General features: G+C 41.8%; 2 protein-coding genes across 2 annotated transcripts in view; both read left to right on the top strand.

The window, feature by feature from the left end:
• The first annotated feature begins 260 nt into the window (after nucleotides 1-260).
• Nucleotides 261-8,399, top strand: adamts1 (ADAM metallopeptidase with thrombospondin type 1 motif, 1). Its single transcript, XM_079615402.1, has 8 exons — nucleotides 261-1,107; nucleotides 2,641-2,981; nucleotides 3,061-3,193; nucleotides 4,407-4,864; nucleotides 4,947-5,133; nucleotides 5,218-5,396; nucleotides 6,003-6,178; nucleotides 6,635-8,399. Exons 1-8 carry the CDS (start codon nucleotides 522-524, stop codon nucleotides 7,350-7,352), a joined length of 2,778 nt encoding a protein of 925 aa, XP_079471528.1. The 5' UTR covers nucleotides 261-521; the 3' UTR covers nucleotides 7,353-8,399.
• Nucleotides 8,400-10,815: 2,416 nt separating this feature from the next.
• Nucleotides 10,816-24,138, top strand: part of cyyr1 (cysteine/tyrosine-rich 1) — a 42,384-nt gene continuing 29,061 nt past the window's right edge. Inside the window, exons 1-3 of the mRNA XM_079615126.1 lie at nucleotides 10,816-11,514; nucleotides 13,206-13,305; nucleotides 15,673-15,833. Coding sequence (XP_079471252.1) covers nucleotides 11,445-11,514; nucleotides 13,206-13,305; nucleotides 15,673-15,833 — 331 coding nt within the window. The 5' untranslated portion in view covers nucleotides 10,816-11,444. The remainder of the gene's footprint in view (nucleotides 11,515-13,205; nucleotides 13,306-15,672; nucleotides 15,834-24,138) is intronic.

Here is a 24,138-nt window from a genome sequence, read left to right on the forward strand (position 1 = left end):
CTTCATGTCATATTAGTGCACTTCATAACCTACTCTCAGAATATGAATGGACTCTATAAGTCGTGCACGAGGCACACAGATAAAGAGTTCGAGTGAGTAATAAACGGGTCAGAACTGAAGTGTTGTCCTGTGATGATTGATGATTGTGGCTGAGCTCCAGCACTCTGTTACGCACTAGATTCGGGTTGTGGATCAAAGGGGCTTCAGGAAAGGGGTGGTCCTGCTCGGGAGCATATATAGAGAACGCTTCTCGCTTCTCAGACAGAAGGAGAGAACGAGCTGAGACTCAGGAGACAGTGAGGGAAAAACTCTGCACTTTTGATGCTTTTTAAGACTCGTCTTGTGTTCAACTGCTGCTAGAGACTGCGATTATTTTATTTATTTCCATTTTAAACTCTGGATTGGTACCTATTGCAGTTTTCTGGTGATTCCGGGAGTCAAATTCTCAAAAAGAACTAACACTTTGTAAGGATTTCCATCGGGTGCATCATTTTATTTGTCTTTCACCCAACAGGAATATAATGTCTTTTTTGCGCGTCATACTGGGTTTGGTTGCAGCCCTGTGCGTAAACGCGGCGCAGAGCGCGTGGGAGGAGAGCACGGCGGTGCCGGTTCGGCTCGACTCGCACGGCACCGAACCGACCCATTCAGCAGAAGCACGGGAAAAGGAATCCGAGAAACGCATCTATCGCTTGGACGTCTTTGGAGATCGGATGGTGTTGGTGCTGGAACCGGATCAGACCTTTTTAGCGCCTGGGTTTGTGTTCCAGATGGTGGGGAAACCGGAGTCCGAGGAGTTTGACAGCGCGGGACAGGCGCGGTGCTTCTTCTCGGGGTCCGTGAACGGAGACGAACTTTCCGCGGCGGCGATCAATCTGTGCAATGGACTGCGGGGCGGTTTCTATGTCGGAGGGGAAGAATACTTCATTCAACCCGCAAACACCAGCGGACAGGCTTCAGATGGAGACATCCATGTCATCCGCAGGAGAAAACGGGGGATGTTGGCTGAGGAGAACGCGTCTAAGTGTGGGGTGAACGAGGAGGAGGAACGGGTCTCCGAGAAACCATTTGCAACCAAATCCGATACAGAGCCTAAAGAGCCTAAAGGTAAATATTGCAGAATAAAACTTCATTTTTTATCTATCTTGTATCTGTTTATTAGGCTATTATTGGGAGACTGAGGTGGTTTTCCGGTAATATTTCATGCACGCCTCCGGTAACCCGAATAAACTCGGTGACTCCGCGTCATTCGACGCGCGCTGGCGCATGAGGAGCGAATTAAGCAGGTTTAAAAGTCCTGCGTCTGCCTTAACGCGTTACGCGCCAAATCGCGTAAAACTCCATTGGTATTTGCACAGATGCAAGTCTTAAAGAATACGCGTGCACTTCAGAAGAGCCTTCTCCAAAAGCGAGGCGAGGGTTAACTTTGGAGAGGGCAGAAATACGCAGGAGGAGGGAAGGGAAGGGAAGGGGACGTGGGTTGGGGGAGGTGGGACTGGGAGTGAATGGGCTTGGGTTGGAGAGACGTGGAAGTTCTCCTCCTGGTACCGCATGTTGCGCAGATCCGCCAACGTCTCTCGTGAAAGTGCGCAACTCTTGGAGAAGTTATTAGAGCAGGGCGGAGCAGAAGCTTAGTCAAATAGAGAAGCAAAGCAAGCTCAGCATTAACTCCCAATAGCTTTCCATCTTTTTAAGTACACAGTCTCTCTCTCTCTCTCTCTCTCTCTCTCTCTCTCTCTCTCTCTCTCTCTCTCATTATGTTTATTAGCGTGGAGGCACGTATATGCACACTGTTTTTTGGCATTGATGTTTCCATTAAGGAAACATTGAGCAGTAATGGAACATTTCCACTGCACAAAAGGTTCTTTAATGGTGAAAAACAGTCCTTTACTTTATTCAAATGTTCTTTATACAAAGAATGAAGGTACTTTGAGGAGCCAAAAATGGTTCTTCAAAGGCATCACTGCAAAAAAAAAAAAAAAAAAAAAAATGTGTGTACTCCTAAAAGTTCATTTAGCATCTAAACACAGTTTTTCGATCTCAGTTAAACAGACCAAAATGATTGATGACATCATCTTGCACTCAAAGGCGTATGTAAATGTATGTCCAATAAAATGCACTCTGGAATGAGAATGTCCCTCCCCTTAATATCACCGGACACCAACTAGCAATAGCAAGTAAGAAATTGCATCAAACTACGATTAATCATCCAAAATAAAAGTTTGTGTTTACATAATATGTGTGTGTACTGTGTATAATTATTTTGTATATATAAATACACACACATGCATGTATATATTTAAGAAATATATGCATGTATTATATAATACATGCATATTTAAATATAAATACTCTATATATAAAAAAATATAACAATTTTTAAATATATACATGCATGTGTGTGTTTATATATATACAAACTAATTATACACAGTACACACAAACATATTATGTAAATACAAACTTTTATTTTGGATGCGATTAATTGTTGCACAGCCCTGGATAAAAGCACGTAAATCAAGTTCAAATAAAGAAAAGATGATGCTTTTGACCATCAACATGGGAAAAGTAATTTCATGGATTTTTAAAAAAAGAGTGATTTAAAAAGATTTAATATGAATATGTCTTCCTATCCTCCAGCACACCACAGATCCCGTCGCTTTGTGTCCACTCCTCGTTATTTGGAGATCATGATTGTGGCTGACCAGTCCATGGCAGAGTTTCATGGAGCTGGGCTCAAAGCTTATCTGCTGACCATCATGGCGGTGGCGTCCCGTCTGTATCGGCACCCTACCATTCATAACTCAATCACTCTGGCCGTTGTGAAGCTGATGGTTGTGTATGATGAAGAGGAAGGTCCCCAGGTGTCCACCAATGCGGCGCTTACCCTTAGGAACTTCTGCCAGTGGCAAAAGCAGCACAACCCATCAAGCGACCGGCACCCGGAGCACTACGACACCGCAGTGCTGTTCACCAGACAGGTAAATCTCACTTAATATACCACACCTGCTTTCATCTGAGTGTATCATGTGCCATGGCTCATATCTGTGAACTGTGCAGGATCTCTGTGGAGCTCATTCTTGTGACACTCTGGGGATGGCGGATGTGGGAACCGTGTGCGATCCTGATCGGAGTTGCTCCATTGTTGAAGATGACGGCCTGCAGGCGTCCTTCACCGTAGCACATGAGCTTGGTAGGTACATCCGCATCCTATGTTTCCATAGGGGCTTTCACACCGTTTCATAGTTCCTAGAATACTGGCGTAAGTTCCCGGATTTTGGAGCTAGGAATGATTTTAGTTCTAGAAACTCCTTTTGGAGGAACTACTTCAGAGTCGGGTCTAAACCAGCACTATAGGAACTACCAGTGACGTTAGTGTTCGCTGATTGGCCGAATGCACGCGAAACACCAGCACCCGCCATTTTTAAAAAAGCACACTGATTATACTACAAAATATTTACTCCAGAAACGAACTCTACGAACATGGAAGACTTTACGCTAGGGAGAAAATCCAACGCAACTTTGAGGGGACCAAGCCAAACATGATTATGTATTTATGCTCAGCTAGTAGCGACACTGGATATCCAGACTGATCTCATGAAATGGCGTGTTCGTATTCCATTCGGCGTGCTATCAAGACGCATAATCGCTTTTTGGCGTGTTTTTCAATCACATCTGGGGATATGGTTCGTTTCGGCGTAGACATACACGCGGAAACACATCCGGGGATGATGGTTCGTTTCGCTCAGAACATTTGACAGATGTTGTGCCAAATTTTGACTCCCTGTCAAATTATTACCCCCCTCGTAGAAGTCAGTTCCTGATTCCCTAATCCTATCCGCACTTCTAATCCTAACCCCTCACCCACAACTAATCCTAAACCTACCCATACTAGGGTGTAGACATACACGTGGCGTAGACATACACGCGGATAGCTCAAAATGCGTACAGATAATGTTTACGCAAAGTCATGAAGTATGTTTACGCAAAGTCATGATGTCATGTTGGGATATCAACCACACGGCATACGCTAATAACTTTTCAAATACTGTCTACTTTCTATGTATAACTATCTAATAACATAATAGACAGGACTGTTAGACAGTAAACTAATGAAGACGGAGAACGCGAGCACTGTGAGCTCAGGCTCTGGCGTTCTCTGCGGCGTCAAAATAAAGGTCCGCCACGGCGTCAGAATAAAAGTCACAACAACAAACGCGGCTTACGTCACTTCAGAGTTCCTACTTTACTGGCGGTGCGAATGCAACCAGGAAAATGTTCTTAAGGGGAACCATTAGTTCTCGGGGAACCACCCTAGAGCTACCTGGTGCGAAAGCCCCTAACTGTATATAAAAATAGAAACCATGCAGGTGTTGAACAAGTCAATGATTGTGCTCCTCCTGTAGGTCACGTGTTCAACATGCCGCATGACGATGCCAAACAATGTGCCGGTGTTAATGGCGACCAGTGGAGCGCCCACATGATGGCCTCGACCTTGTCAAATCTGGACCAGCTTCAGCCCTGGTCTCCTTGCAGTGCCGTGATGGTCACATCATTCCTGGATAATGGCCATGGTCAGTGTTTACTGGACAAGCCCCAGAAGCCTCAGCAGTTGCCCCAGACTCTGCCAGGTTCAGTGTACGATGCCGACAGACAGTGCCGTCTCACATTTGGAGATGAGTCCCAGCACTGTCCTGACCTGAGCACCACTTGCGCTGCACTTTGGTGCACCGTCACGACTTCAAATGGACTCCTGGTCTGCCAAACCAAGAACTTTCCGTGGGCCGATGGGACGTCTTGCGGGTCTGACAGCTACTGTATGGCAGGACGATGTTTGAGCAAGGCTGAAGCTGCCAGATATCAGGTAAACACCATTTGGTTACCATTTGCTGACAGAAATAGTGTAATTCTGATTTGTTACTGACAATGTCTTGTTGCTTTTAAAGACTCCAGTCAATGGCGGATGGGGAACCTGGGGATCTTGGGGAGATTGCTCACGTACCTGTGGAGGAGGTGTGCAATACTCTTTTAGGAACTGTGATAATCCCCAACCCAAAAATGGAGGGAAATACTGTGAGGGCAAGAGGATTCAGTACCGCTCCTGCAACACCGAGACCTGCCCTGATAGCAATGGTAAGAGATGGTCTTGTCACTGTACCTGCAACCAATGCAACCAGATGCAAGCTGCTTTATACTCAACTGTATTTGTTTGCACAGGTTTGACCTTCCGTGAGGAGCAGTGTTTGGCCCACAATGAAATCTCCTCTCAGGTGTCATTCGGGTCAGGAGACGGTGTCGAGTGGGTGCCGAAGTATGCGGGAGTCTCTCCCAAGGACCGCTGCAAGTTGGTGTGCCGGGCAAAGGGAACCGGGTACTTCTTCGTTCTGAAGCCAAAGGTGAGTGTCTCTATTACTCTAATCAAGATTTTCTCTAATAATGGTTTGGTGGAGGCAAGACCAGTGTGTAATCCGAGGTTCCCTCCAATGTAGGGGTGTAAGGATACCCTCATGTCACGATTTGATACATATCACGATACTGAACTCACGATACGATATTATTGCGATACTCCAAGACATGTGATAACAGGTTAACAAAAAAAGTACTGTTGATTAAAATGCTAAATTTGGTGTTACATTGTGGGTGTAAATGAATAGGCTTGGACTTGGTGCTGGAAACCCAATGCACAGGACAATAGAGACACCAGAATAACAATATTCATGATTCTGAAGCTGAAAATACAGAATTATTTTAGACGAACACGCTTGATCTCTGTCACTGACTAGATATATTTCAAATTAATTTAGGCCACTTTTTTTGGCATTATCAGGACCCACAAATATGCATTATTATACATTATATTCAAGATTATGTATAGTAGTTTTATATAGTACTGACACTAAAACTTACGGAGTAATTTCTATTCTGGGTGAACTTTCCACGATACATATTGTTGCATTTTTGTATTGTGATATAGTGTGACACGCCTTCTCCAATGTCTTCAGGTTGCCGATGGGACACCATGCACTCCAGATTCAACCTCAGTCTGTGTCCAAGGCCAGTGTGTGAAGGCCGGTTGTGATCGGGTCATTGGCTCGAACAAACGTTTCGACAAGTGCGGCATCTGTGGAGGAGACGGATCTACTTGCAAGAAAGTTTCTGGTTCGATGGAACGTTCCATGTAAGTTTCATCACAATCTGTTACCAGCTTCACAGCAAGCAATTTTGCGTTTAAAAGACGTCTAATAGCCGTCCAAACACAGCCCAGACGTCTATGCTAAAACAAGGCAAAATTTGGGCTGTCAAAATTTAAAAGACGTCTACCATAGCCCAAGAATAGACTAATCATCAATTAGATAAAGAAATGAGTGAAGAAATGAAACCAAACATCTTGTATTCACTGTTGACTTTGCTTACATGATGGAATATCAAACATCTCACAAGTTATTTTGGCAAAAACAACATGTAACCAAATTCAAGGTTATGTTGGCTAGAAGTGTGTTACTCACAGCCGGACTATATCGGGTCTACAGTTAACCTAGATAGTGAAATGACGGCTATTGCTTGCTGGATAGTTCAAGTTTTCTAGTTGTCAGATTTCTGTTTATACTAACCTTTGCTTGTTTCTGCACTTTAGACCGGGCTACCAAGATATAGTGACGATTCCAGCTGGCGCCACGCACCTAGACGTTAAGCAGCGCTCTTTCGGAGGCCGGCGGCACGACAATAGCTACCTAGCCGTTCGTCGGCAAGATGGCACATACCTACTGAACGGCGACTATAAGCTGACGACTTTAGAGACTGACATCTCTCTGAAAGGTGCGCTTCTGCGATACAGCGGTTCCTCGGCACCACTAGAGCGTCTCCGAAGCTTCGCTCCCTTACCTGAGGCTCTTACTATCCAGGTGTTGTCAGTCGGTGACTCCCCAAGACCTCGCATAAAGTACAGCTACTTCGCTCCACGTCCGAGTGGGTCAAGCCGGGCGTCCATTAACGCCATTAGCGTAGCAGGCGATGCCGAATGGGTGCTACGTGAGTGGGGACCCTGTTCGCAGACTTGCGGAGGTGGGATCCAGAAGCGGGACGTTCTTTGCCTTGATGCTTACGGTCGTCAGTCAAAAGACTGTCCTGAAGAGCTGCGCCCTGCGTCGTCACAACCCTGTGCTCCTCAGGCTTGCCCCCCATCCTGGCTCCTCGGGGAGTGGTCCGATTGTTCAAAAGCATGTGGGAGAGGCTTTCGCAAGCGTACGTTGCATTGCATCGGACACGATAATCGCACTTTGCCTAACGAGAGCTGCAACGCAAAAAATCGGCCACGACCTCTCCTGGATTTCTGCAACATGACTCCCTGTTGAACGGCTTGTAACAACCTTGCAAGTTGGTGCCGACAAACACAGGCCTTTGGATTCAAAGGGTCTGAGACTGCAACCAAACATCGTCCAGTGTTTCAAATCCCACCCATCCAACACTGGGTACAAAGCTGTGTCTCGACAGCTGTGATGGAGGATGAGAATACGAACACCTCTGCTGCTTTGGATGCTGATGTTAGATTTTGCGTGTGCATGGGTGTGTATGATGGATGATTAATGAAAGGGTGCATAAAACAGCAGCTATGCATTTGTACCGTCTGTCTGAGCTGGACTAGACAGATAGGTCTAATTTGTCACAAGAGAGCATATATTGTCAGTAACCAGGGTCAAGAGCAGTACATTAGTTCATTAGTAGTGGTGTTTTAAATAAAGCGCCCTCTAGTGGTCCTCCGTTTGCACACTCTGGCTCAAAGCACATATTTAACAAATGCATTTTTCTTGCCAAACTCAACGCCATATCTCACCTCAGCTAGGCACACATGCTGCTAATCAAACACCACAACAGGTATTATGCATTTCCTCATAACTAAGTTTAACAATGCACATTAGCCTTACGTTTAGCTTCCTAGTGATATTTTCAGCATTTTGCAAAGCCATACCCGAACAAGAGGGATCATATTTTTGAAGGGGGAGGGTGACCAAAGAGCATAGGTTCTACACCTGAGGAGAGAGTGTGTTTGCGTGTGTTTTTTAATGTGTGTGTGGGTTAGTTCAGTGTGATTGTGTCTGTGGAGATATGGTGAGGGACTTCTCTCCTACTTCTACTACTTCATAAGTAATCCTCTCCTGCCTTCTGAGAAGGTGTCTTTGTAATGAGGTATGTCTTGTTGTACAGAATATCCAAACGTTATTTATTTTTGTACAGCCCATTTAATATAATCTTGTTGCTTTTTTATAAATATTGTATTTCTATTTGTTGTTGTTGTTATTATTATTATTGAAATAACTGAAGGATGTAGATTATATTAAAGTATTTATACGATATCTATGATCTTAGGTTTATGAATAAAGTATCACATTGATTTGTGGATCAAAAACTGATTTGTTTGGCTTATTTTGGGCGTGGCTGCCGAGAGTAAATCCTGGTCTGAGGACCTCTAGGGGTTGATGAAGGTACTGTACGGGTGGACTGACCAAAAAAAAAAAAAGAGTATTTCACTCTAATGGCGCTTTTCCATTACCAGTACCAGCTCGACTCGACTCAGCTCGTCTCAGCTCAGCTCGGCTCGGCTCGCGTTTCGCTCCGTTTTCCATTGCATAGTACTTCCACAATAGTACCTGGTGGTCGTCATAGCGACGCGACACACACCCGCTACCCACACACACACAGGACAATGGAGGAAATCGAGTGTATGCTGTTTTACATAATATTAGTAATGGGTATATCACGCAATCTCTGGCAAACCTATTTAAAAATGCCGGGGTTATTCAGGATACTCCGTCTGGCGCGTGCAATGATGGCGCAGTGAATAGTGACGATTCTCGCTGACCAATCAGCAGTCTCCCGTGTGTCACGTCACGTTTTAGTATCGCCTCAGCTCGCCTCGGCTCGCTTAGAACCTCGCCGGAGGTGATACGAAAAAAAGTACCTGGAAGCAGGTACTGGTACAACTTTTACACAGTGGAAAACCAAACAAAGGCGAGTTGAGTCGAGGTGAGGCGAGCCAAGGCGAGCTGGTACTGTGCAGTGGAAAAGCGCCATAATTGTATAATTTTTTTTTAATGTGGGTTGGATGTTATGATTGGATATTTCACTTTATATTTCAGTTGCTTCTATATGCATATTTAAACAAATGCAAATCAGTTGCACAAAATAAAATAAGAGCAACCACATATTTATTATTAATTGATCAATAAAATGTGGATAATTGCAAAGTAAAGCAAAACACAGTTTAGCAGAAGAGATATAAGTTATAAGGTATACCAATATCATATTGACATCTGTATTGTCCAGAAATGGCAACTTAACTTTAATAGTCTGAACACAAATGTATGCATTGTTTGAGAAACAAAGTACATAATTATATTTAAATACATGCAAACAATAAAATAAAGTCAAAAGAGCGTCAACATGACCAGATCTAGTCATGATGGCGATAATTAATGCACAGCTGCTCATATTATAAACAAGTCAATTAAAGTCTACAGGGCCAAATTAAATAAATTAAAGTAATTAAATGAATTCAGATGTATTTATTAGCACTCTCAACAGCTGTTCAGAGCAAGACTTGCCCAGGTAATAATCACATCACCGGTGGTCATAACGAGGAAGTCTTTAGTTATATAACAAGCTTTAATAATTCAAGAGGACACTGTTGGGTTTAGTCATTATGTTACAAGGGTGATTCAAGTGGAAGCGCTTACAACCCCAGCCTGTCCTTCTGTTAAATAATACATACAAGCAACCGCTCTGCACAATAATCCGTGACTTTGAGTCCGCACAGCATGATAGCAGCGCCTCGTCTATCTCTGACTTTCTGAAAAGTACACAGGGTGAAACAAGCCAGATGTAAATATGTAATATGCATATAGCTACTCAGTAATGTTACACTTTAAGTTAATAAAGATCTCGAAACGTTAGCACAAAAACTATATCTATACATTGTTCATGGAACTTTTTACTGATCTTTAGAATGTTGCTATATCAGAATCGGAATGTTCAGAACATTCAAAAGTAACAAGTTTGCAACATGATAAAATGGAATGTTCCATTAAAGTCCCCCTGTGGTGTAAATCCAGCTGTTAATGTTGTTTATGTGTCTATGTGGAGTTTTTAATATGCTTTAACACACACATGTGTAAGTTCATAAGTCGACAGCATTGCTGAGTATTTTCTGCTTAAAACTGCAGTGAACCAAGACAGTCTCAAAAACACGGTTTGAAATCGCTGGTGTTTCTGACGTCACAAACTACCTTGTAACCAATCAGATCAACGTGTGATCGTCCACCAGTGGATCTCTGAGTGAGTGAGTGAGTGGAGGCGGGGCTCATTTGCATATTCATAGAATCGCGCATACAAAATGAGGCAAGGGTGTCCAGTTACATTCAAGATATTTTAAGGCATGAATAATTTTTATTCAAGGTTATAAAGTTTAAATATGTAATTTTGGTGATCAAGGATAAGTTTTAAAGGATACAATGGGGACTTTAACATTTGCATAAAGCCATTTTTTTTACTGTGTTTTCAACATTTAGAGAACATTCAAATAGCTTAATAATGGGAATGTTACTTTATGTAAACTACTACGTTATTATGATCGAGTAGATTATTGAGCCCACTATAGATAGATAGGCTATTACTGTAAGATGCACGTTTTTCATGGTGAGTTTCCTCAATCCTGAGTTTGTTTAGTACACCCTGCTTTGAGAAAAGAGATGACCATCATTATTGTTTCCTATATGCCTATCTTTTATATACAGGTTAGGACACATTACGAAGCCTCGGGACTATCTGCAGCTCGTGTGTGCTCTTGTTTACTCTCGTGTTTGGTTCTCGTGTTTGGTTCAGGTCAGGGATGTTGAAATACACACAAAGAGGATTCGTGAACACGATTGAAGAGAGACCTAAATATAGACTCACTACAGCGAGAAGATGATGGCGCAATTTGCAGCTATTGAACAGGGCCAGCGTGTTCCCAGAGTGCTCGTGCGGCTCGTGTGTTGTTCCTGATGAAGATGAAGATGAAGAGGATGATGATGATGATGATGGGTCGTGACGGTGGATGGAGGAGGGCGGCTCTTCTTCATTCGCATCCAGACTGACTGACAGAAGTTCCTGGGGGAGGGGATCGAGCGAAGAAAAGAAAATAGCGCAAGGAAGAAGTTAAAGACAAAGAGGAAGAAGAAGAAGGAGTCAAGCGAGAAGTTCCGAGAGGCGCGTGGAACACGTGGGCCGTTGTGGATTAAAGCGTTCCTTTATTTTAAGCGTCCGAAAGTGACAGTGAGACCAACACAGACCCACCATCGGTTCGTTTACAGTGAGATTTAAGACATTAACTATCAACTAACATGTGAAAGTTGGTTAGACGCGTTTGTTTTCCATGAATCTACGGGAACGTTATTATTATTATTATTATTATGGGGAATCCGCGTTCACAGAAGAGCTGGAAGTTCGTGCGGGACTCGCTGCTGCTTTGCTTATTTACCGGTAACGTATTTTCATATTTCAGAAGTTACACACTAACTACTAGGAAGTAGTTCAATGAAACATTTAATTGATCGTTACTTAAATAAATGAAAACTAAACAAAAGTTAAGCTACTTATGAGTTTTGATAAACTTTTTGACACCACCCCGCTAAAACAACCCAGTAACATTATAACTTTTTTTTTTTACGAGTTATTCTGGTTTTTATAATGTTCTTAAAAAAACATAAACTATATGTATTGTTTTTTAATACTACTTGTTTCGGAGCGTTCACAGAACAATAAAAAGTAACGTTTGCAAAATGATACAATGGAACGTTCGCGTAACCAAACAACGTTTCGAACGTTCATAACGTTTTTTGTTTTGTTTTGTTTTGTTAGTTGGGTATGTTTAAAAAAAACTTGTCATTATAATGCTAATTTAACTAACGTATGCTACCATGGTAATACCTTGGTATTCTTTAAAATACAGTGTTATATTATATATATAATAAATGTTATATGTTGTTATATTGTTATATATATTGTTATATTGTTTAGTATTGAGTAAATATCATGCCATGAACATCTGATCCCATCACAGTCCTGCAACAACACTATCCATACAGACATGCAGTGTGTGTGTGTGTGTGTGTGTGTGTGTGTGTGTGTGTGTGTGTGCAGTAACATTTAAAGCACCAGTGCTTCTAAAGCGTCTTTGTCCCAAAAGTGTTGACCGGCGGACCCCAGAGGTAAAGTGAGGGCCTCCAGGGGACCACCCAGTCTGCAGGGCCCCACATCTACTGTGTGTGTGTGTGTGTGTGTGTGTGTGTGTGTGTTGCTCAGATGCAAACAGACGCCACACAAATTAAAGTGCTTCAGAAGACATAATTACACCAATTATACAGTGCTGACTGGGCAGGACAAGATAGCGCTGTGTACCAACAACAATCCTCATCCTTGAGCTTGAGATCTACAGTCAAAACAACATGTATTCAACATTTCTCACATTATCACAGTTTATGCGCTAGAAAATGGTAATAAAATATGAGCAGAACTCAGTTGATATTTTACAGGTTTTGTCCGTCCTTCTGTTAGACTGTCTCACACACACACACACACACACACACACACACACACACACACACACACACACACACACACACACACACACACACACACACACACACACATGAATTATGTTGAATATCTGTCAGCTGGTAAATTTAACTACACAATTAGATAATACCAGTTTAGCTCAACCAGTGACCAAGCAATGCTTCATTGTGTTCAGTGTGTGTGTGTGTGTGTGTGTGTGTGTGTGAAAAGAGCATTAGCAGTTACATACACACACTTCAGCAGAACATGACCAGCTCACAGTGTCCGGATCAGTTCTGCTCTCGAATGTTACCGATAGATTCTGTATGAAGAGTTATTGTTACTGTTTGATGCATTACAGATCTCTGAGCTAGAGAGGATTGTGTGAGAGAGTGTGTGTGAGTGTTGCATGAGTGTGTGCAGGATCAGACTCGTCTGTCAGCGGCAGGAATGATGGGAAGAGTCGAGCTTGGCTCTCCAACAACACTAGAGACTGAGGAACACCAGTACATCAGTTCACAGAGCATTATTGTATTGTTTGCATTTGGTGTTTTTCCCCAATATTTGACATGAATCATATTGTGTGTGCGTGTGTGTGTGTGTGTGTGTGTGTGTAGGACGTGGAGACGCTCAGTGTGACAGCTGTATTGAGTATTGCTGCGATGGTGTTCCTCCTTTCTGCTGCTCTTACTACGCGTATGTGGGAGACGTGCTTTCGTAAGTACACACACACACACACACACACACACCCTCTCTCACTCTCACTCACACACACATACACCCTCTCTCTCTCTCTTACACACATACACACACTCACTCACTAACTCACACACACTCACACACACACACACACACACACACTCACACACACACACACACACACACACATGCACACACACACACTCACTCAAACTTCCTCAATGCTGCTATTTTACTCACGTATAACATCATCATTGAGTTGACCTCTGACCTTCCCTTCCCCCCCACACACAGCTGTTTTTTTTTCACTTCAACTTGAAATCAAACCCATAATCAAACCCTGTGTCCAATTACGCCATTCTGCATAAATCAAACAGTATTTTTTTTAAATGTGGATGAAAGCAACTTTAAATAATTTCACAAATTAAATCTCCTCAATTCCCAGGGAACATTCTCTCAACGTTATGAACAAGCGTTCGTTTAATAAAACGTTCGTTCACAGTTATGTGCTCTTTAATAACGTCATGCATCATTCATGGAACTTTCAGTCGGACGTTCATTTAACAGTTTTTAAATGTTACTGCTTGTTCTCATTCAAAAGTAACTTTCCCATAACGTTTGCTGAATGTAATGTTTAATTAACGTTCTCACAACCAAACAAACATTTATAAAACGGTGGGAACATTAGCAAAACGTTCTTTTGTAAGCGGAGTAAATGAAGGCTTTTTCTGCGGATGAAGAGCTTCAGTAATGTGAGCATCTACATATATATATATATATTTACCTTTAGTCTCTCACTCCCACATTAATCCATACTCCAGATGACAACTGAAAACCAACATATTTAGTGTTTTGTGGCTCAGCAGAGACGTGTTTAGTCAGGAGAGACGGATCAGCGCTGATCCCTCGGGAGTTCTGGGTGGTCTGGCGTCTCACACACACACACACTCTCACACACACGCGTGTAGTGCTCGGGATAAATGCAAATATTGAGTTCGTCCTGCCATAAAACAGGTAGTTAGAGTTTGATCGTTTCGAAACCGCTTCACAGAAATAATAACCACCGAAATATAGGGTTCGTGCTTAAAGTCCTAAAACTCTTGCAATATTTATGAAAAGTGCATGAATTATTGAAAGACAAAATGTGAAATTAGTGTTTCATTTTATCGATAAAACAATCTTTTCATGCAAAATGAACTCTGCGGCCCGTCTGATATAGATATAGAGACATTTCCCAAAATAATAATAAATAATAAACACCAAAATACAGGGTTCGTACAATATGCTTTAAGTGCTTAACTCTTGAAACCAGCAATATTTATGAAAGTTACTTGAAAAGTTCATGAATTATTGAAAGGCATTATATGTGAAAATTAGTGTTTCATTTAAAAAAATGTATCGACAAAACAATCTTTTCATGCAAAATTAACTCTGCCGTTTAATATAGAGACATTTCTCATGGCTATGAGCGTAATATTGCTCATATAAATATCCTAGTATATGATACAGCTTTTATTGTTCATGTCAATCATATATTCATGAGAAAAATAATCAGTTTGAATAAGGAAAGCGATATCTTTATCATAATATCCTTTAAATGGGTTAAAGTTACCAGGCATTGCATGTGCTGCACTTTATGTGTATTATTTTGTTTTATTCGTTTATTTTTATTTTGCTATTCACCTTTTTTAAAATTTGAAATATAATAAAGATGTTGTTTGATAAGTGAGATCTCGGATTGTAGTGCTTGAAAAGTCCTGGAATTACATCGTACAGTGTGTGTGTGCGAACCCTGAGAATAGATGAGGCAAGTTTATTAATATATATCACATTTCATAATCAAAAGTGCTTTACACAGATGAGACTAAAAGAGTAAAAAGATGATACGAAAAATTAAAATACGGTGCAAAAGTTCATTTATGTCAGTAATTCAACTTAAAATATGAAACTAATATATTATATAGACTCATTACATGCAAAGTGAGATATTTCAAGCCTTTATTTGTTATTTTGATGATTATGGCTTACAGATTATGAAAACCTTTTCACAATATTCTCATTTTGAATTTGGGGTTTTCATAATCTGTAAGCCATAATCATCAAAATAACAAATAAAGGCTTGAAATATCTCACTTTGCATGTAATGAGTCTATATAATATATTAGTATCACCTTTTAAGTTGAATTACTGAAATAAATGAACTTTTGCATCATATTCTCATTTTTCACCTGTATCTCATCAGAAAATAACAGAATCAATGATGCAAACTCTTTAATTTTTTTTTTAATTACAAAAATATGAGACTAATTCAGATTCATCATCTCTACAGAAGACAATAGTGTCGTCACACACACACACACACACAGTTGCTCTTGGCTCTTTCAGGGGAACGGCTATCTCAGGGATTGTGTTCGGCGTGGTGTTCCTGATGGGAGCGGTGGCCGCGGTGGTGCTCTGCATCTGTGTGTGTGTGAAGAACGTGCGCGGGGCGAGAGTGGGCGTCTTCAGCTCCACACACATCAACACCGTGACTCAGGGTTACCCAGGTAACACAACAACACACACAACCCTTCACACACACACACACACACACAACCCTTCACACACACACACACACACACACACACACACACACACACACACACACACACACACACACACACACACACACACACACACAACCCTTCCCACACACACTCACACACACACACACACACACACACACACACACACACACACACACACACACACACACACACACACACAACCCTTCACACACACACACACTCACACACACACAACCCTTCACACACACACAACCCTTCACACACACACACACACACACACACACACACACACACACACACACACACAACCCTTCACACACACACACACACACACACAACCCTTCACACATACACACACACACACAACCCTTCACACACACACACACACACACACACACACACACACAACCCTTCACAGACACACACACACACACACACACAACCCTTCACAGACACACACACACACACACACACACACACACACACACACACAACCCTTCACAGACACACACACACACACACAACCCTTCACAGACACACACACACACAGAGCGCTCTCTCGCGCGTTAAACGTTCAGTCAAAGTGATAGCGCTAGCACATAAACATTATTTATAGTCTCAGTTGGACGCTCGACTAGCATTTTTTAAATGTTACTGCGTGTTTTCCAGAGAACATTCAAAAGTAACGTTCCCATTGTGTTTTGATGAATGATGGAATGGAATGTTCGTGTTCCGCTAAAGCGTTAGTTCACACAGACATATAAACTCTGTCAGTAATTCACCTTTGGCTAAGCCCCGCCCCCCTTAGTTACTGTTGCTACGTCCGTCAACTTCATCTGGGCTCTGGTTTGGTATCAACATGGCTTATGCTGTGACGCTCTTCCTGCTGAAATCTTATCAAACTTCTATAAAGCAGCAAATAAAGTGTCCGATAGAAGTAGGCAGAAGCGGCTCAGTGTGCGTTCGAAGGCTTTATTCAAGACATACCGGAGAAACGCAACAACAACAAGATCCAAATAGCTGCAAGCAGCCATTACGGGGCCAAGCGCAAAAGCAGACGACGAGATATGCCTACATGGCTGAAAGTGTGAGACAAACTGCAGCAAGGAGCAATTAAAGACATTTGAAGATGAATTTTGGCAAAATGGTTGAAAAATCACATACAATAACTAAAAATATGATTATCACTTTCGACCAGTAGGTGGCGCAGTTACGAAACTGATGTGATGTGGTCAGAGTGAAGTGACAATGACACATACAAAGTTTGGTGTCAATATGTCAAGGCATTGCAGATATAAAGCCTGAATAGTCATTTTGGCATTGTGCCTCAACTTTGCCACTGCGGTATACGAAAACGGTTTTGTCTATCGACACGAAATCCATAACTTTCACTCGGCACGGTCTGGAGATGACACGATCCGATTTTGGTGAAAATCGGACGTTCGGTCTAGGAGGAGTTCGAAAAAGTGTGTTTTAAAAGAAAATAAAGATGGCGGACAGGAAGTTTGGCTGACTATGGCAAAATTGGTATCTATGTTTTCAGCATAACCCAAGGAATCTATTGAGACCAGTGTCATTACTATAGGCAAATTTATTCAAAAGTTATTAGCATTTTTGGAAATTTCATTATAACTTTTGACCAAAAGGTGGCGCTGTCTCATAAATTTTTGAGTACCTTTAGGGAGTTGTACTGATGACTCATACTGAGTTTCGTAACGATACGTTCATGCGTTCATAAAATACAGCATTTTAGCACATAATTCAAAATGGCCGACAGCCAAAATGGCCGATATGGGAAAATTGGATATCAGTCAACTCAGCACGACGCCCTGAATCTAACGAGACCATTTTTGTGATTTTTGGACAAACCGTTCAGAAGTTATAAGCAAAAACATAAATTCTTCATATCTCTGGACCAGTAGGTGGCGCTGCGCCGAAACGCAGCATGTAGCCTCAGGTCATGCTTGTGATGACATGTACCAAATTTGGTCTGAATCCGATAAAGCGTTGTGGAGATACGGCCTTACGTCTGTTTTTGCAAGCGCTACGTAAAATTTATTTGCGCGGTATTCGAGAACGGTAATTCGAATCAACTTGAATTCCATAACTTTTGGTCGTCAAGGTCTGGAGATGATCTGGTTCATTTTTCGTGAAATTCGGAGCAACGGCCTAGGAGGAGTTCGAAAAAGTAGTTTTTTCGGAAAATTCAAAATGGCGGGAAAACTATTATGACGGAAAATGACGTCATAGGGTGCAGTCGGATCGTCATGAGCTCAGGAATCAGAGGAAAAAAGAATTTTGTTTCTAGCCCTTGTGGTTCAAAAGTTATTAGCATAAACATGAGTGAAACTTTGGACAGCTGGTGGCGCTAGAGGGAATGAGTTGGAGACTCCAAATTTGCTATGGTGATAGTTCAGGCTGTCTTCTATCACTGTGCCAATTTGTATAAGTTTCCCGCAAACGGTTCTATAGGCTGCCATAGACGCCCAGTCGGAAGAAAAAGAAGAAAAAGAAGAAATATAGCTGCAAGCAGCAATCACCGGGGCCAAGCGCAAGCAAGACGACAAGACATGCCAAAGTGGCTGGGAGTGTGAGACCCACTGCAGCAAGGAGCAATTAAAGACATTTGAAGATGAATTTGGGCAAAATGGTTGAAAAATCACATACAATAACTAAAAATATGATTATCACTTTCGACCAATAGGTGGCGCAGTTACGAAACTGATGTGATGTGGTCAGAGTGAAGTGACAATGACACATACAAAGTTTGGTGTCAATATGTCAAGGCATTGCAGATATAAAGCCTGAATAGTCATTTTGGCATCATGCCTCAACTTTGACACTGCGGTATACGAAAACGGTTTCGTCTATCAACACGAAATCCATAACTTTTACTCGGCACGGTCTGGAGATGACACGATCCGATTTTGGTGAAAATCGGACGTTCGGTCTAGGAGGAGTTCGAAAAAGTAGGTTTTAAAAGAAAATAAAGATGGCGGACAGGAAGTTTGGCTGACTATGGCAAAATTGGTATCTATGTTTTCAGCATAACCCAAGGAATCTATTGAGATCAGTGTCATTACTATAGGCAAATTTATTCAAAAGTTATTAGCATTTTTGGAAATTTCATTATAACTTTTGACCAAAAGGTGGCGCTGTCTCATAATCTTTTGAGTACCTTTAGGGCTTTGTACTGATGACCCATACTGAGTTTCGTAACGATACGTTCATGCGTTCATAAAATACAGCATTTTAGCACATAATTCAAAATGGCCGATGGCCGATATGGGAAAATTGGATATCAGTCAACTCAGCATGACGCCCTGAATCTAACGAGACCACTTTTATGATTTTTGGACAAACCGTTCAGAAGTTATAAGCAAAAACATAAATTCTTCATATCTCCGGACCAGTAGGTGGCGCTGTGCCGAAACGCAGCATGTAGCCTCAAGTCATGCTTGTGATGACATGTACCAAATTTGGTCTGAATCCGATAAAGCGTTGTGGAGATACGGCCTTACGTCTGTTTTCGCAAGCGCTACGTAAAATGTATTTGCACGGTATTCGAGAACGGTTATTCGAATCAACTTGAATTCCATAACTTTTGGTTGGCAAGGTCTGGAGATGATCTGGTTAATTTTTCGTGAAATTCGGAGCAACGGCCTAGGAGGAGTTCGAAAAAGTAGGTTTTTCGAAAAATTCAAAATGGCGGGAAAACTATTATGACGGAAAATGACGTCATAGGGTGCAGTCGAATCGTCATGAGCTCAGGAATCAGAGGAAAAAAGAATTTTGTTTCTAGCCCTTGTGGTTCAAAAGTTATTAGCATAAACATGAGTGAAACTTTGGACAGCTGGTGGCGCTAGAGGGAATGAGTTGGAGACTCCAAATTTGCTATGGTGATAGTTCAGGCAGTCCTCTATCACTGTTCCAATTTGTATAAGTTTCCCGCAAACGGTTCTATAGGCTGCCATAGACGCCCAGTCGGAAGAAAAAAAAGAAAAAAAAGAAAAAGAAGAAGAATAAGAACGGGAACAGATACAATAGGTGCCCGCACCTTCAGTGCTTGGCCCCTAATAAGAACGGGAACAGATACAATAGGTGCCCGCACCTTCAGTGCTTGGCCCCTAATAAGAACGGGAACAGATACAATAGGTGCCCGCACCTTCAGTGCTTGGCCCCTAAATATAGCTGCAAGCAGCCATTACGGGGCCAAGCGCAAAAGCAGACGACGAGATATGCCTACATGGCTGAAAGTGTGAGACAAACTGCAGCAAGGAGCAATTGAAGACATTTGAAGATGAATTTTGGCAAAATGGTTGAAAAATCACATAAAATAACTAAAAATATGATTATCACTTTCGACCAATAGGTGGCGCAATTACGAAACTGATGTGATGTGGTCAGAGTGAAGTGACAATGACACTTACAAAGTTTGGTGTCAATATGTCAAGGCATTGCAGATATAAAGCCTGAATAGTCATTTTGGCATCATGCCTCAACTTTGCCACTGCGGTATACGAAAACGGTTTCGTTTATCGACACGAAATCCATAACTTTTACTCGGCACGGTCTGGAGATGACACGATCCAATTTTGGTGAAAATCGGACGTTCGGTCTAGGAGGAGTTCGAAAAAGTAGGTTTTAAAAGAAAATAAAGATGGCGGACAGGAAGTTTGGCTGACTATGGCAAAATTGGTATCTATGTTTTCAGCATAACCCAAGGAATCTATTGAGACCAGTGTCATTACTATAGGCAAATTTATTCAAAAGTTATTAGCATTTTTGGAAATTTCATTATAACTTTTGACCAAAAGGTGGCGCTGTCTCATAAATTTTTGAGTACCTTTAGGGCGTTGTACTGATGACTCATACTGAGTTTCGTAACGATACGTTCATGCGTTCATAAAATACAGCATTTTAGCACATAATTCAAAATGGCCGAAAGCCAAAATGGCCGATATGGGAAAATTGGATATCAGTCAACTCAGTATGACGCCCTGAATCTATTGAGACCACTTTTATGATTTTTGGACAAACCGTTCAGAAGTTATAAGTAAAATAAGCAAATTTTCATATCTCCGGACCAGTAGGTGGCGCTGTGCCGAAACGCAGCATGTAGCCTCAGGTCATGCTTGTGATGACATGTACCAAATTTGGTCTGAATCCGATAAAGCGTTGTGGAGATAAAGCCTTACGTCTGTTTTTGCAAGCGCTACGTAAAATTTATTTGCGCGGTATTCGAGAACGGTAATTCGAATCAACTTGAATTCCATAACTTTTGGTCGTCAAGGTCTGGAGATGATCTGGTTCATTTTTCGTGAAATTCGGAGCAACGGTCTAGGAGGAGTTCGAAAAAGTAGGTTTTTCGGAAAATTCAAAATGGCGGGAAAACTATTATGACGGAAAATGACGTCATAGGGTGCAGTCGAATCGTCCTGAGCTCAGGAATCAGAGGAAAAAAGAATTTTGTTTCTAGCCCTTGTGGTTCAAAAGTTATTAGCATAAACATGAGTGAAACTTTGGACAGCTGGTGGCGCTAGAGGGAATGAGTTGGAGACTCCAAATTTGCTATGGTGATAGTTCAGGCTGTCCTCTATCACTGTGCCAATTTGTATAAGTTTCCCGCAAACGGTTCTATAGGCTGCCATAGACGCCCAGTCGGAAGAAAAAGAAGAAAAAGAAGAAATATAGCTGCAAGCAGCAATCACCGGGGCCAAGCGCAAGCAAGACGACAAGATGTGCCAAAGTGGCTGGGAGTGAGAGATCAACTGCAGCAAGGAGCAATTGAAGACATTTAAAGATGAATTTTGGCAAAATGGTTGAAAAATCACATGCATTAACTTAAAAATATGATTTAATAGATTATCACTTTCGACCAATAGGTGGCGCAGTTACAAAACTGTTGTGATGTGGTCAGAGTGAAGTGACGACGACACATACAAAGTTTGGTGTCAATATGTCAAGGCATTGCAGATATAAAGCCTGAATAGTCATTTTGGCATCATGCCTCAACTTTGCCACTGCGGTATACGAAAACGGTTTCGTCTATCGACACGAAATCCATAACTTTTACTCGGCATGGTCTGGAGATGACACAATCCGATTTTGGTGAAAATCGGACGTTCGGTCTAGGAGGAGTTCGAAAAAGTAGGTTTTAAAAGAAAATAAAGATGGCGGACAGGAAGTTTGGCTGACTAGGGCAAAATTGGTATCTATGTTTTCAGCATAACCCAAGGAATCTATTGAGATCAGTGTCATTACTATAGGCAAATTTATTCAAAAGTTATTAGCATTTTTGGAAATTTCATTATAACTTTTGACCAAAAGGTGGCGCTGTCTCATAAATTTTTGAGTACCTTTAGGGCCTTGTACTGATGACCCATACTGAGTTTCGTAATGATACGTTCATGCGTTCATAAAATACAGCATTTTAGCACATAATTCAAAATGGCCGACAGCCAAAATGGCCGATATGGGAAAATTGGATATCAGTCAACTCAGCATGACGCCCTGAATCTAACGAGACCCCTTTTATGATTTTTGGACAAACCGTTCAGAAGTTATAAACAAAAACATAAATTCTTCATATCTCTGGACCAGTAGGTGGCGCTGCGCCGAAACGCAGCATGTAGCCTCAAGTCATGCTTGTGATGACATGTACCAAATTTGGTCTGAATCCGATAAAGCGTTGTGGAGATACGGCCTTACGTCTGTTTTCGCAAGCGCTACGTAAAATTTATTTGCGCGGTATTCGAGAACGGTAATTCGAATCAACTTGAATTCCATAACTTTTGGTCGTCAAGGTCTGGAGATGACCTGGTTCATTTTTCGTGAAATTCGGAGCAACGGCCTAGGAGGAGTTCGAAAAAGTAGTTTTTTCGGAAAATTCAAAATGGCGGGAAAACTACTATGACGGAAAATGACGTCATATGGTGCAGTCGAATCGTCATGAGCTCAGGAATCAGAGGAAAAAAGAATTTTGTTTCTAGCCCTTGTGGTTCAAAAGTTATTAGCATAAACATGAGTGAAACTTTGGACAGCTGGTGGCGCTAGAGGGAATGAGTTGGAGACTCCAAATTTGCTATGGTGATAGTTCAGGCTGTCTTCTATCACTGTGCCAATTTGTATAAGTTTCCCGCAAACGGTTCTATAGGCTGCCATAGACGCCCAGTCGGAAGAAAAAGAAAAAGAAGAATAAGAACGGGAACAGATACAATAGGTGCCCGCACTTTCAGTGCTTGGCCCCTAATAATAATAATAAGAACCGGAACGAAAACAATAGGTGCCTCCGCACTTTCAGTGCTTGGCCCCTAAATATAGCTGCAAGCAGCCATTACGGGGCCAAGCGCAAAAGCAGACGATGAGATATGCCTACATGGCTGAAAGTGTGAGACAAACTGCAGCAAGGAGCAATTAAAGACATTTGAAGATGAATTTTGGCAAAATGGTTGAAAAATCACATACAATAACAAAAAATATGATTATCACTTTCGACCAGTAGGTGGCGCAGTTACGAAACTGATGTGATGTGGTCAGAGTGAAGTGACAATGACACATACAAAGTTTGGTGTCAATCTGTCAAGGCATTGCAGATATAAAGCCTGAATAGTCATTTTGGCATCATGCCTCAACTTTGCCACTGCGGTATACGAAAACGGTTTTGTCTATCGACACGAAATCCATAACTTTTACTCGGCACGGTCTGGAGATGACACGATCCGATTTTGGTGAAAATCGGACCTTCGGTCTAGGAGGAGTTCGAAAAAGTAGGTTTTAAAAGAAAATAAAGATGGCGGACAGGAAGTTTGGCTGACTATGGCAAAATTGGTATCTATGTTTTCAGCATAACCCAAGGAATCTATTGAGACCAGTGTCCTTACTATAGGCAAATTTATTCAAAAGTTATTAGCATTTTTGGAAATTTCATTATAACTTTTGACCAAAAGGTGGCGCTGTCTCATACATTTTTGAGTACCTTTAGGGAGTTGTACTGATGACTCATACTGAGTTTCGTAACGATACGTTCATGCGTTCATAAAATACAGCATTTTAGCACATAATTCAAAATGGCCGACAGCCAAAATGGCCGATATGGGAAAATTGGATATCAGTCAACTCAGCACGACGCCCTGAATCTAACGAGACCACTTTTGTGATTTTTGGACAAACAGTTCAGAAGTTATAAGCAAAAACATACATTCTTCATATCTCTGGACCAGTAGGTGGCGCTGCGCCGAAACGCAGCATGTAGCCTCAGGTCATGCTTGTGATGACATGTACC

Source organism: Phoxinus phoxinus (assembly GCF_949152265.1).
Source record: "Phoxinus phoxinus genome assembly, chromosome: 6".
In the NCBI taxonomy this organism is placed as follows: Eukaryota; Metazoa; Chordata; class Actinopteri; order Cypriniformes; family Leuciscidae; genus Phoxinus; species Phoxinus phoxinus.

Coding starts and splice junctions, on each gene's coding strand:
- adamts1 (XM_079615402.1), top strand. CDS start 522: ATGTCTTTTTTGCGCGTCATACTGGGTTTGGTTGCAGCCCTGTGCGTA. Junction 5,134..5,217: donor GACCTGCCCTGATAGCAATG/GTAAGAGATGGT, acceptor TTGTTTGCACAG/GTTTGACCTTCCGTGAGGAG. Junction 6,179..6,634: donor GGTTCGATGGAACGTTCCAT/GTAAGTTTCATC, acceptor TCTGCACTTTAG/ACCGGGCTACCAAGATATAG.